Source organism: Marmota monax, unplaced genomic scaffold (genome assembly GCF_021218885.2).
Source record: "Marmota monax isolate L192 unplaced genomic scaffold, Marmota_monax_Labrador192_F-V1.1 WCK01_AAM20220418_F8-fsc00029, whole genome shotgun sequence".
Classification (NCBI taxonomy): Eukaryota; Metazoa; Chordata; class Mammalia; order Rodentia; family Sciuridae; genus Marmota; species Marmota monax.
This window is the reverse complement of record NW_026693024.1, coordinates 13,764,868-13,777,884: the sequence shown is the minus strand read 5'-3', so window position 1 is coordinate 13,777,884 and position 13,017 is coordinate 13,764,868. Positions and strand designations below refer to the sequence as shown.

General features: G+C 50.3%; 1 protein-coding gene across 1 annotated transcript in view; it reads left to right on the top strand.

Annotated features, from left to right (window-relative positions):
• Positions 1–597: 597 nt before the first annotated feature.
• Gfod1 (Gfo/Idh/MocA-like oxidoreductase domain containing 1) overlaps positions 598–13,017 on the top strand; it is a 99,010-nt gene continuing 86,590 nt past the window's right edge. Inside the window, exon 1 of the mRNA XM_046453462.2 lies at positions 598–1,623. Within this exon, the coding sequence (XP_046309418.1) occupies positions 1,371–1,623 (253 nt within the window). The 5' untranslated portion in view covers positions 598–1,370. The remainder of the gene's footprint in view (positions 1,624–13,017) is intronic.

Sequence of the window (13,017 nt, the reverse complement as noted above, 5' to 3'; positions counted from 1 at the left end):
GGGTTTTGACTCGCGCGTGGAGTGGGATCCTTTAGAAGGAGACGGAATCCGGGGCGCAGCGCCTGGACTTGGAGTCTGGGTTCCAGTCCCAGGCCTGTTGCTTACTTGAGTCATCTCGATCCAAACCCTTAGCTTCCCTGGGGCTCATTTTCATCACCGGTAAAATGGGTTTCCAAAACCTTAGGGTTAGTGCGAGGATTAAAGGGGCGAATGCTGGAAGCTCTCCTAGCGTGGTGCCCGGCACGTAGGAAACGCTCCCGGGGCAGAGGTTGTAGTCACCCGCTGCTCACACCTCGCCGGATCCGGGCCTCCCCGGGCCGGGGCGTCCACTGCTCTCCTCCACGGCTATTAGGGCGCGCCCTGCTTTGATAGATTTATTTGCTTGCTTGGGGCGGGGCTTGGAGCGCAGCTACCCCGAGAAGGAGGAGGTGAGGGCGAAGAAAGGCGAGAAGCGGAGGGGCTGGAGGCGAGCGAGGCGGGGCCGGGGCGGAGCCAGGCTGCGCTCCCAGGCCCGGCGCAGTGCGCACCCGGAGCCGGGCGGGGGCGGGGGCGGGAGCGGGCGCCGCCGCCAATGGCGCGCTGCGCTGCGGCGAGGGCGGTGCAGGAACCCCGGCCGCTGACAGCCAAACTCGCCAACTCCGCCTTCGGCCCCGCGGGATCCCGGAGCCCGAGCCCGCCTGGGGCCGAGGCCGCCCGAGCCGCGCTTCCAGCGAACATGGCAGCAGAATGAGAAGGCTGGCGCCGGTGGGTGGCCGCCGTGGCCGCGCTGCAGCTCGAGATCCGCGTCCGGCGAGCTCCGGATCGCCTCCGTAGGCGGCCTCCCGGTGGCCGCTGGATTGTTTCATTGGGAACCAGGGCGGGGGAGAAAGAAGCCCCCGCCGCCGAGCGAGTCCGTGCTTTGGGTGTCGAATCGCGTGTGCGACCCGCCGGCTGCTGAAGCGACGCGGGAGAGAACCGGCCCGGGCTGCGGCGGTGCGCACGCGGGGATGAGCCGGCCATGGAACGGCCTCGGCGGGGCGCACGGAGCCGGCCGGCGCCACAGCGGGAGCGCTGCCTGAGCCCGGGCTCCGCGGGGCTTCGGGGCCTCGGGCGCACTGGGGGAGTCCCAGACGCGGCCTCCGGGAAGGACGGGAGCCCTGCGTGGGGGACACTGCAACAGTCGCCGTGCTGAGGAGCCCAGAGCCTGCTCTGCCCGCAGCTCGGCGCGCTGTCGGCACCCGGGCGCCTTGCCGGGTGCTGGGCGCCTGGCGCACCGCGGCGTGGTCGGTCTGCTGCAGGAGCCCGGTGCACGATTGGCTAAAGAGGTGTGTGTGCGCGAGTGTTGGCCTGGCGATCGCAGCAGAAGCAGAACCGGGCGAACCTGAGCAGCCATGCTTCCCGGGGTGGGCGTGTTCGGCACCAGCCTCACGGCCCGTGTCATCATCCCGCTGCTCAAAGAGGAGGGCTTCGCGGTGAAGGCGCTGTGGGGCCGCACGCAAGAAGAAGCCGAGGAGCTGGCCAAGGAGATGAGCGTCCCCTTCTACACCAGCCGCATCGACGAGGTGCTGCTGCATCAGGACGTGGACTTAGTGTGCATCAACCTGCCGCCGCCACTCACGAGGCAGATCGCTGTCAAAACCCTGGGTGAGCGCCCCCCCCCCCCCCGCCTTCTCCCGGTGCCATTCCGGATGCCTTTCTCTCTCTTCTTGCCCTTTCCACATCCCAGAGGCTTACCCAGCATCTGAACCGCCCCAGGGATCTGGGATCCCGGGTCCCACTCGGAGCTCCCCCTCCCTACTGCCTGCCCTTCTCCACCTGCGCGCTTCTCCCCTTTCTCCCCGCACCACCTGAACGCGCTTCCCCAGGTGCGTGGCGTGGAGAATGGAGGTGCGTGGGTTCGGGGGATGCAAATCAGGTGGATGCGGAGAACAGGAGCTGGGTTGCTACTCCCGGAGAGGAAACTTTGCCCTCAGCTGTGTGTGTAGTGCGAGTGTGTGTGTGTGTGTGTGTGTGTGTGTGTGTGTGTAGTGCCGAGTACGCACCTGGGAGAGGGGAGCGCGCAGCCCGCAATAAAAGGGCCTGAATAAAGGGCCGCACACGTGTCTGGGTTTTCGTGGGGGCGATAGAGTACCTGCTTTCCAGCAGCTGTGAAGCCCTGCTAGGGTGATTTGTTTCTTTCCACTGTGAGTGAGTATAGTGTGAGATTAGAGATGTGACAATCGGCTGGACTGATTTCCTTCCAGGCAGGAGGAAGGATGGCGGGAGGTGTGTGTGTGTGTGTATGTATGTATGACTATTAGAATATTTTAGGAGATGTCATAGGTTACTAAAGATAGGTTAAACCCCTGTAATTTAACCTTTGAGTGCGGCCTCCTGGGAGTTGACTTCTGCACCGATTTGGAATAATCTTTTATTTTTAGGGGATGGGGCACTCTCTTTTCAGCAGCTTGGATACTTTGTATTGGAAAAGGGCCCAAAGCTGCCAGTTTGTTTTGAAAGCTTGTGATGGTATCTCCCTCATTTCCTTTCAGGAATAGTTCAGCGGTTTGGTGTTGACAAGCAGACTGTCACCCTCCCTCTTCATCTGGTCCCCCCCAACTCCCTCCAGGGGGCTGAACAGCCTCTGAACTGCATTGTCAACCTCCCTGCTGTGCTGAGGACAGAAAAGTGCAAGTGTTTTGTCCCCCCAGCAGCTCCAAGCACCCCTCAAACAACCCCAGGGCCACGGCTCGCTCCTTCCTACCCTAAGCCATTTAATAGCCCATCCTGGGGAGCTGGAGTTTTTATCAGTGAGCAAAGAAGCAGAACTTCTAACAAGAGGAGATGGGATATCTGATAAGTTAGAGCCTGAGCATCTGCTCAAGGTTCGCAATTTTAACAAGCCTCTGGCCTTTGTGGCCTTGTCCCTTTGGTCTTGAATTGAGTTCCACTGGGTTCTGGCCAGTATGTCTTTTCTCTTTGATGGGACATTTATGTCGGGTGGGAAAGTCCCTTATTTACACTGGATATGTGCAGAGCAGATAGGTTACCACCAAGCCATAGATGCATCTGTAGGGCAATTTGTAGAAAACTGGTCCCTGTTAAGCTGCATCTACTAGAAAGGCCCTGTTGGAACATTGCTCCTCACCCCCCCCCCCCAATGCAGGGCAGACCCACAGAGCAACCCCAGAGCAGGGGGGAGTGCCAATTTGGGGAACAAGGATGTTCTTGTGTTCTGACCATCTCCGGCACTGGGGCTGTGAAAAGTACTTGGGGGAGCTGGCCCAGAGGAGTCATTTCTGGATACTTCTGTGCTTATTTCTCAAAATCCCAGGAGGACTGGAGATAGAGCTCAGTGTAGTGACTAGCGCGCACAAGGCCCTGAGTCTGATCCCCAGAACCAGGAAAAAAGAACATCCCCATGGCTTTTTCATTGATAAGACTAATGCGAGTTATCTCTTCAGAACCAAATATAGACGGCATAATTGACTTAGTTTAATAAGTTTAACCAAGGAATACGATTTTGTTCATGTTTTTGAGGTAGACTGGGGACTCTCTTTTAAGCCCTCCTTTCGTAGGCAAGCCAAGGTAGTCCTTGCATATGGAAAACATGGAGAGGCCGGGTTTAGATGTGGACTTTTGTGCTAAGCCTCATCTTTCCTGGAAAATCCCCGGGTAGGGCTCCCTTTGGTCGGGCCTGCGAGTACATATGGGGTGGTCGTCTTGGTCGGCTTCACAGTCATGGTTAGAAGTTCAACCTGGTGCAGGAAGTGAAAAACCCCAAACAGTTATCAGGCTGGCCTGGCTGTTGGGGTTTACAGATGCTGGTGTTTGCTTGGAATTGAAACCAGCCAACCTTTCACCAGTCCTGGTGAATTCTTTTAGCAAAAGCCTGGGCTTTGAGTTGCTTGTGCAGGGACGATGATAGACCCGTGGCCTTCTGTTATGGAGATGTTTCTACCACATAGAATCTCTACACTGCCCAAGGATGCTTCTAAGTACCTGCTGTGTGCCAGGTAGTGTGGAAGGTGCTGGTGCATAGTGTCTTATTTTGTGACTAATGTGATCCTCTAAGATAGATACTAACTAGCCCCAATGAGACAACTGAGGTTCAGAGACGTGGAATGAGTTGCCCAAGGACACACAGCTAGAGACTTGAACCCGTGGTCATTTCTTCCTTTCTTACCACCTCTACCTTGTTCACGGCTGTTCCAGATAATGGCATTGCAACAGAGTTGGTTGGTGATGTCCTGGGTTCCCTTTGACCCCACCCATGGAATCAGTTCCCACACCGTCTCCTGAATCTCTCTGTATCTTCCCCGTCTGTGTCATCGCTTCCCCAGAGAATCCAGGGCCTCACCTAGTTTTGAATTAGGTTCCAGCTCACCCCTGCCTGCCACTGGCCCTGTTTCCCCCTTCAAGGCTCCCTATCACGTCCTAGGAAGCAACTCGTCCTGCAGGCTGATGGGAGCCCATGAGACACACTGCTGTTGTCTCCTTGGAGGGACTCCGTTGGCTGCCATGTCCGTGCCTCTGACAGGAACACCCTTGTCCCTTGGGATCATGATCTTGGTCCTTCAAGACTCAGTATATCAGCGCTTGGTAGGTCCCACCCCCATGTACCCTTCTGAGTTCTCAGCACTGTGTGCCCCCCCCCCCCCATTTTAGCACCTCTTTGCATACATTTGTTAAAAATTTAAATTTTGTTTAGTTATTTTGAATAGGCTATATATTCACAAGATACAAAATTCAAATGCTATGAATGTACACAGTGAAGAGTAAATGTCCCCGGTCCCTGTCTCCATCAGAGCCAATCCATGTTGTTTTATACACACACACACACACACACACACACACAATCTTCAAGACTTTTCTAGGGATATACTGAAAATACATGTGGGAGACTTTTTAAACCATTTTTTACACACTTGGTAACATCTAGTTCACACGGTTATATACTTTGATATTGTTATGCAGTGTTATTGTGGAAATTTGTATATATTAAAAATATAATATCTTAACCAGCTGTGGTGGCTCATGCCTATAATCCCAGTAGTTTGGGAGGCTGAGGCAGGAGGATTGCAAGTTCAAAGCCAGCCTCAGCAATTTAGCAAGGCCTTAAGCAACTTAGCAAGACCTTGTGTCTACATAAAAATATAAGAAGGGCTGGGGATGTGGCCTAGTGGTTTAACACCCCTGGGTTCAATCCTTGGTATGAGGAAAAAAAAAAGGTAATATCTTAATTTAATATTATGTAAAATTTAGATGCATTATATGTTTTATAAATATATGTAAAGTACATAAATATATGAGCACATATTTATACATAGATAAATGTTTATTATATATAAATACATATTAATGTTTCATAAAATATGCAAATATTTACACATATATTTGGTCCTTCATCTCCTTGGGTTCCACATGTGTGAATTAGGTACTAGGGAATGAGAATGATCAAATTATTTTATGTGCCTGTAAAATATGAAACAATACAGCAGGACAACTACATACAGAGCATTATACTGTATTAGGTATTCTAAATAATGTGGAGGTGATATAAAGTATATGGAATGACGTGCCATTTTCTATGAAGGACTTGAGCATCCATGGATTTTGGTATCTGAGGGGGTCCTGGAACCAACTACCTAAAGATTCTGCAGAACAACTGTATACACATGTATATATCTATATCATACACACATATAAAATGCAGAATGTGAACGTAGCCTTGTTCCTGTTTTTAGCTGTATGCATTTCATTGTATGGAAAAATCAGAATTTATTTAACCAGTTCCCTATGACTCAACATTCAGGTTGTTTCCAATCTTTTGTTTATGCAAACATGACATAAATAATCCTGAGCATGAGACTGATCTAATTATTGAGCATGTGTTGTTTTGCACACGTCGGTTTCTTTGTAGGATACCTGTGGGGACTGAGAGCTGGTCCGTGGGCTTCTGCGCATTTCATTTAGCCACAGTGTTGCCAGATTAACTGGCGCCCGAAATGGCACTGCACTTTCTCAATTTCCCCGGCACCTCTACGGATAAGGCTCTTGACTGCCAGGTCCCCAAGGCAGCAAGGATGCTTTCACTCACCTTTGTGACCAGAGCAAAGGGGCTCAGGGCCAGCACCAGGCCCCAGCCATCCTGTGGGGTCAGCCTAGCCTGGCAATATTTTGCCCACTGCCAGTCTCCCTGGAGTAACACAGTAAGCTGTCCAACCACCTTGGGTCCCAGCCTGTCTCCTATCCAGTCTGATCGCTAGACAGTGGAAAAAGTGGGTGTGTGTGGGCGCACAGATCATGCATGTGCACGCACACCTACGCTCGGACTTGCTCTTTGTTTTTTAAGGTTCCCTCGGCACCTGGAATAACACCAAGTGCCTCACCGTGATCTACCTGGCCGGAAATGGCCCTGCCTCGCCCAGCTCCCCTCTGGGACTCTCTGCCCTCCAGCCCCCTCCTCTGTTCCCCCAGGGCCACTTCCCCTTCCATGACTCCAGGCCCCCACCCAGTCTCTGTCCTTTGCCTGGAGGTCTGGTTCCTCACTGCTTCCAAAGACGAGCTCCGAGCTCCGTCACTTCAGTTCCAGCTGAAATGTCCTTTAGGAGCCAGGCCTTTCCAGACTCTGGCCTCCCGGTCATGCCTCTGTCATCCTCTTTCTCTTCTTGGTGACACTGTCAGTTTGTGACCATCCCTTTCGCTTGCAAGATTGTCTTCTTAGGGCTCTTTGTCTCTCCAGCTAGAAGGTGAGTTCTTGGAGGGTGGGGCCTTTTTCCTGCTCTCCAGACAGTGCCAGTGCCTCCTCACCTGGTGGGCACACTGTAAGTGTTTGTTGAAGGATGCACCAAGGCACAACCGGTTTCCATTGCGTGGCTGTCTCCCTGGGGGAAGGTGAGGGGTTGCAAACACCCGGTGCCCACCGACACGCAGAATTTTGGTCCTACCTGCCGTAGCTTCTGCCTTCCCAACTTTCACACACAGTCACCTTATCTGGGGTTCTCTTCAAGGTGCAGATACCTAGATGGGACCTGAGAGTCACAGTTTCTGTCCAGGTCTCTGTTAATGCAGACACTGGAATAGCCAGGCACTGGAGGTGAACCGACCCTCTGCCTTTGGGAAACCAGGATGTCTCCTGCCATCATTTCTCTGCCTTGCATGGAATGCGATGACATCTGTTTCGTTGATCCCTATCCTGGCTTTTGGAGATGGCGGTGCAGATTCTCCCCTGGAAGCCTCCCTTGGGGCCGTGAGGAAGGCTAGAGGTTTTCACTGAGCTCCAATCCAGCCGCCCATTGATCTTGCCCCAACTTGCTTGGCATTGTTAGCCGAGGACCTGAGCGTCCTGCCTCTCCCTGCCCCACTTCATGCAGCAGCAGTTGCTTAATGCTAAGGAGGGCAGCCGGGATAGAGGTGACACAGGAGGAAACAGGGCTGAGGCTTGCAGGCCACTGTTGCCACGCCAGCTGAGACATGGCTGCAGAGGATGACGAGGGTGGACTTGGACTTGCTGGTGACCATGCTGAAATCCAGCCAATGCTGTGTTCCCAGTTCATCCTTGAGGTTTCTTTTGGATCTGCTCCTATCTTAACACTCTGGAAGAGGGTGACTGTAGTTTTTTCTCGCTGGGTTCCTGCCCCTGTGCGCTGCAGGAAATGATTTCAGTCTATCAATTTGTGAAGAGTTGAGGGAGCCCTTGGGCATTATGGAAATGAAAGAAATTACCCTGCTCACTGTTAGGAAAAGTCAAGCCTCACCAGTCTCATTTCATCTCACCGAAATTAGGTGCAGTTGAACGACCCTTTTGTGGGTGATATCTGACTTTGAAAACAGATGATTCTGAAGATGTTGAACGTTTTGGTACCTGAAACTGAGGGAGAATGACCACAACAAAAAAAGTAGAAGTAAATAGCATGTTTTGAGGATTTCACCAAGAATGAAATACAGAAGGCAATTCATTATGGATTTTGATCCAGGGCAATCATGGCCCAGCAAAGAGCATCGTAATATTATTGGATGTGTGTTTTAGAAGGTAACCAATGATAGGAAAGACTTCCAGTTACTACCATGTGACTATGGGAGAGGTACCTGTCCTTCCTAAGTCTAAGTTTTCTTAATAAAATGGAGGAAATGACAATATCATATGGTGTGGTGATTAAAATGAGGGGTAATTAAATACTTGGGTTTTGTCCTCCCTCAGTTATCTGCATCAGCTCAACAAACATTCATTTTTACTTCTCCCGAGTATGATCAGTTCTGTAGCCTGTCCCAAATGGTGCTTTGACAGATGTTCCTTTTTTTTGATACTGGGGATTGAACCCAGGGCACTTAACCACTGAGCTACATCCCTAGCCATTTAAAAAAATTTTTTTTTGATTTTGAGACAGGGCCTTGCTAAGTTGCTGAGGCTGGCTTTGAACTTGCAATCCTGCCTCAGCCTCCTGAGATGCTGGGATTACAGGCATTTGCTGCAAATCTAGTACAGCTGGCCATCTGTGTCTGAGAGTTTTACAAGCTTGAACCAATTACCGGTTGAAAATATTTAAAAAGAGAAATTGCATCTGCGTTGAACATGCTCAGACTTCTTTTTTTTCTTGTCATCATTCCCTAAACAATACAGTAGAACAACTGTTTATGTTGTCTGAGGTATTATACGTCATCTGGAGATGATTGAAAGTATACAAGAGGATATGTGTAGATTGTATGCAAATACTGTGCTGTTTTACACAAGGGATTTGAGCATTCGTGGAATTTGGTATCCTTGGGGGTCCTAAAACCAGCCCCTGGCAGATACCAAGGGACAGCAGCCCTCGCTTCACAGATATGTGATCAGTAGAAGGTCTGATGTCACTGTCAGGTCCTCACTATGATCCTAGAAAGATTTGTGGTCACTTGTGTTGAGGATGCTGGCCATCTCAACGAACCCAGGAGTAGGGATGGGGCCAGGTGTTGGGCACCTAGCCATAGACTCCCGGGTGTCAGCTTCGTCACCCACCCCTTTTCACACCAGCCTCCTTTGCTTCGTGGGCCCATGTGGTGAACAAAATAATTGTCCACACGCCGCAGCTCCCAGATCTACAAATCACAGGAGTGTCACCTGGAAAGTACAGCCCCATCTTCACGGTCATCTCGGCTTGTGTCCGCTACACTCCCGGCTCCGTGTTTTCTGGGGTCACTCACAAACTAGGGACACATTAAAAATGTTGCTGGGCCCACTCAGCTGGATGGCAGTGGGTGGAGGAGGGCCGAGTGGACACTTTTACAAACGTAGACGATTCTTGACGGTGTCGAGTCCTGACTGAATGAAGTGCACACCTGTTATCTCATTGCCTTTTTAATGACCGAAGTGAAGCAGTGGAAGGAAAGTGGGGGGTGGGGGACTGAGGATCAAACCCAGCAAGTGGTTCTGAGCCACATCCCCAGCCTTTTTAATTTTTTTTATTTTGAGACAGGGTTTTGCTAAGTTGCTGAGGCTGGACTTGAACTTGCCATCCTCCTGCCTTTGCAACCAACACTCTACAGTGTACCATGTCGTTAAGCTGTGAAGATTAGGACATCAGGGGTAGTCTGTGAATTTTATTTCATTTTACTTTTTCTTTTTGCAACAGGGAATTGAACCCAGGGACATTTTACCACTGAGCTACATCCCAACCCTTTGTATTTTTAAATTTTTTTGCAGGGTGGGGTACCAGGGATTGCATTCAGGAGTACTTGGTCATGGAGTCATATCCCCAGCCCTATTTTGTATTTTATTTAGAGACAGGGTCTCACTGAGTTGTTTAGTGCCTCACTTTTGCTGAGGCTGGCTTTGAACTTGCAATCCTCCTGCTTCCACCTCCCGAGCCCCTGGCATTACAGGTGTGCACCACCATGCGTGGTCTTTTTATTTTTAATTTAGAGACAGGGTCTCACTAAGTTGCTTAGGGCCTTGCTAAGTTGCTGAGGCTGGCCTTGAACTTTCAATCCCGCCTCAGCCTCCTGAGCCACTGGGATTATAGGTGTGCATCACTGTGCCTGGCCAATTTCCACTTCTTAATATCTCACAAAGGGGACTGAATTTCAACTCATGAAGCTTTGGGGGATACACTCAAACGTGTATGTCACAGCCAGAGATGTGTTGGTCCGTTTTCCATTGCTGCAATGAAATGCCTGAAGCTGGGAAATTTGTAAAGAACAGAGGTTTACTTAGCTCAGGGTTCTGGAGGTCCATGAGCACGCCACTGGTTTCTACTCAGCTCTGATGAGGCCCTTCTGGCTGCATCACAGCATGGCCGATGGCATTATAGGCTTGCACCACCGGGCGGGGTAGTCAGTGCATTTTCCACTGATGAGGTCTTCAACTCACGATTGGTCTCTGGAGACAAAACCCTTTGTGTATTTGTACACACATCCCATGGGTTCTCTTTCTCAGGAGGACCCTGACTGATAGAGATTTTGCCACCTGGCCAGGTAAACTGGTCATGGAGCACCTGAAAGTCAGGTCCCACAAGTCTGGGTCTAGAAAGACATGCTGGAGCAACTGCCCCGTCCAGTTCAGCCGTGAGCCTCTGAGTACTTCCCCTCCAAACAGGAGGCCCTGTAGGTGAAGGTCCTGTGAGTTCAGACTCTGACTGAGGGAGCCTTGGGGGAAGCCTTGTCACTCACCTTCACCGTGTCAGATTCTTTACTGTCTACAGGGCCTCTGGGGTTTGCTCAAGTCTGAGATGCTTTGGGGTTTAGACTTTTCTTGACAATTGTTGATGTCCTACTTTGTAGTTTTTAAAAACCCAGAAAAATAACTTTATATTGAAAATAATACAGTTTTCAAAAATTCCAGTTTCTAATTGTGACAGCCCTTGGAACATTCAGCCACTCTTCTGGTTAGCATAATAGCCATCAGCGAAAACTAGAAGATTCCGAAGCCCCCAATCAAGTCGGTTTGTGGCTTTAGCATTTTTTTTTTCCAGGAAAGCTTTAACTGGCTAGCTTTATACTATAAAAGTCACCTATTGCACTTCAAAGATTTTTAGTAAACGTATGTAGTTATGCAACCCATCACTACACAAAAGAACATTTAGAGCATTTCCAACCCCCGGGTTCCTCCTGCCTGTTTGCAGATGATCCTGTTCCCACCATGAGCCTCAGGCAGCCACTGATCTGCTTTCGGTCTCTACAGTTTGCTTTTCCTAGAAATGTCATCTAAATGCAATCTCATAATGTGTAGTCTTATGCAGCCTCATAATGTGTAGTCTTTTGTATCTGGGTCCTTTCACGGGGCATCGTGATTTCCATGTTCATCTATGTTGTTGCGAGTGTTAGAAGTATGTTTCTTGTTACTGCCATGGAATAATCCATGGTATGAATATAACACATGTCGTGTCTCCACCCATCATCTAACGGGTCTTCTTATTATTTCCGTGCTTGGCTATTAAGAATAACGTTGCAGTGAACATTTGCATACAAGTCTTTTGCAGATCCTCATTTTCATTTCTCTTGATCAGACACCTGGCACTAGAATTGTTGAGATAATAGGGAGTGTATATATTTGACTTTTGGAGAAACTGCCAAACTGTTTTTCTAAAGCAACTGCACGCTTTTCCTTTGCCACCCGTGATATGGGAGCGTTCTGATTTCTCCATGTCATCCCCAGCACTTGGTATTGTCAGTCTTTCTGATAAGAGCCATTAGAGGTGGTGTGTTGCGGTATCTCATGAATTTGATTTGCATATTCCTAATGACTAATGATGTCAGCATCTTTTCTTGGGTTTATCATCCAGTCATGCCTCGCCTCTGGTGAAATGTCTATTCAAATCTCTTGTCCATTTTTAAATAGGTTTTTGTCATCCTGTTATTGAGTTGTAAATGCTGGTTTTGTGATTTTTCTTAGTTTGTTGTAGTAGCAGGCTTCATTTGGGGAAGGGGTAGAGTCACCCCCCTCATCCCCTGTCCTTTGTTTTCGATTTCTGGAACTAGTACAGTGGGACTATTTCTCCAATCCAAGAAAAGTGAGCTTTGCAAATATTTACTAAAATGGCTCATTATGTTGAAGGCGGAGAAGGCGCAGGAGGGGCTGGTCCTGGGGCTGCAGCCTTGCACCGAGCCCTGATGAATGCACTCTGCTGGGCATGTTTGCAATTTACAGATTATCTCCAGTGCCCACGTGGGGTCTCCTAATCCCCTATTTTTCTCAGCGCCTAGAGACTATTTCTCTTTTTTCCATTTATTTTTATTCAGTTAGTGCCTTTTGGATGCCTGCAGCTCTCGCTCTTGGCTGTGGTGAGAAACAGCCCAGAGAGTAAGACACGGGTTTGTCCTTGGGAAAAGAGAACCACAGGCAGACACACGGAGGCAGCAGGGTGTGTAGCGAGGAGCAGGGTGAACATGGAAATCACGATGCCCCGTGAAAGGACCCAGATACACAGTGTGGTGCCCAGAGGGAGGGGTTCACCTAAGGCAAGTGAACGGTCCCCCTCCCAGGTCAGCCCTGGATGAAGAGTTGGCCACGGGGGTGGGGGGAGCTTCCCAGGGCCAGTTGCTGAAGGCACTGGAACAAAGGAAGGCGACAGGACATATGTTGTGACAGAACCCTCCATAAAAGTGTGTGTGTGTGTGTGTGTGTGTGAGTGAGAGGGAGAGAGAGAGAGAGAGAGAGAGAGAGAGAGAGAGAGAGAGAGAGAGAATGAATATGGGAGATACTCAGCGGGCTGGGACCTGGAAGGGCGCCTGCTGATTGCTGGTGAATGATTACTTCCTCTTCCCTGCCAAGCACCAGGGGGGAACTTGAGTTTGGGGTGGGAGATAAGATGTCCAGGACCTGTGGGGAAGGGCCCCGCAGTCCCCACTGCCCTTCCTCTGGGGCAGCTGTGTAGTCCCTGGACTGCTACGGGCTGGGGAGGAGCTGAGAGCTGCAAAGTCCTGGGAGATCTTTGTGAGGAGCTGGGGCTTCCCCTGGAGCAAGAAGAGGGGCAAGGTTTAAAGAATTTTAAGGGAAGGTGTAGAATGTTCTGGAGTCTTCCATGGCTGCCCTGGGAGCTACCTGGTGTTGTGCACCGTTGGCCACCCAGGACGGTGTTAGAG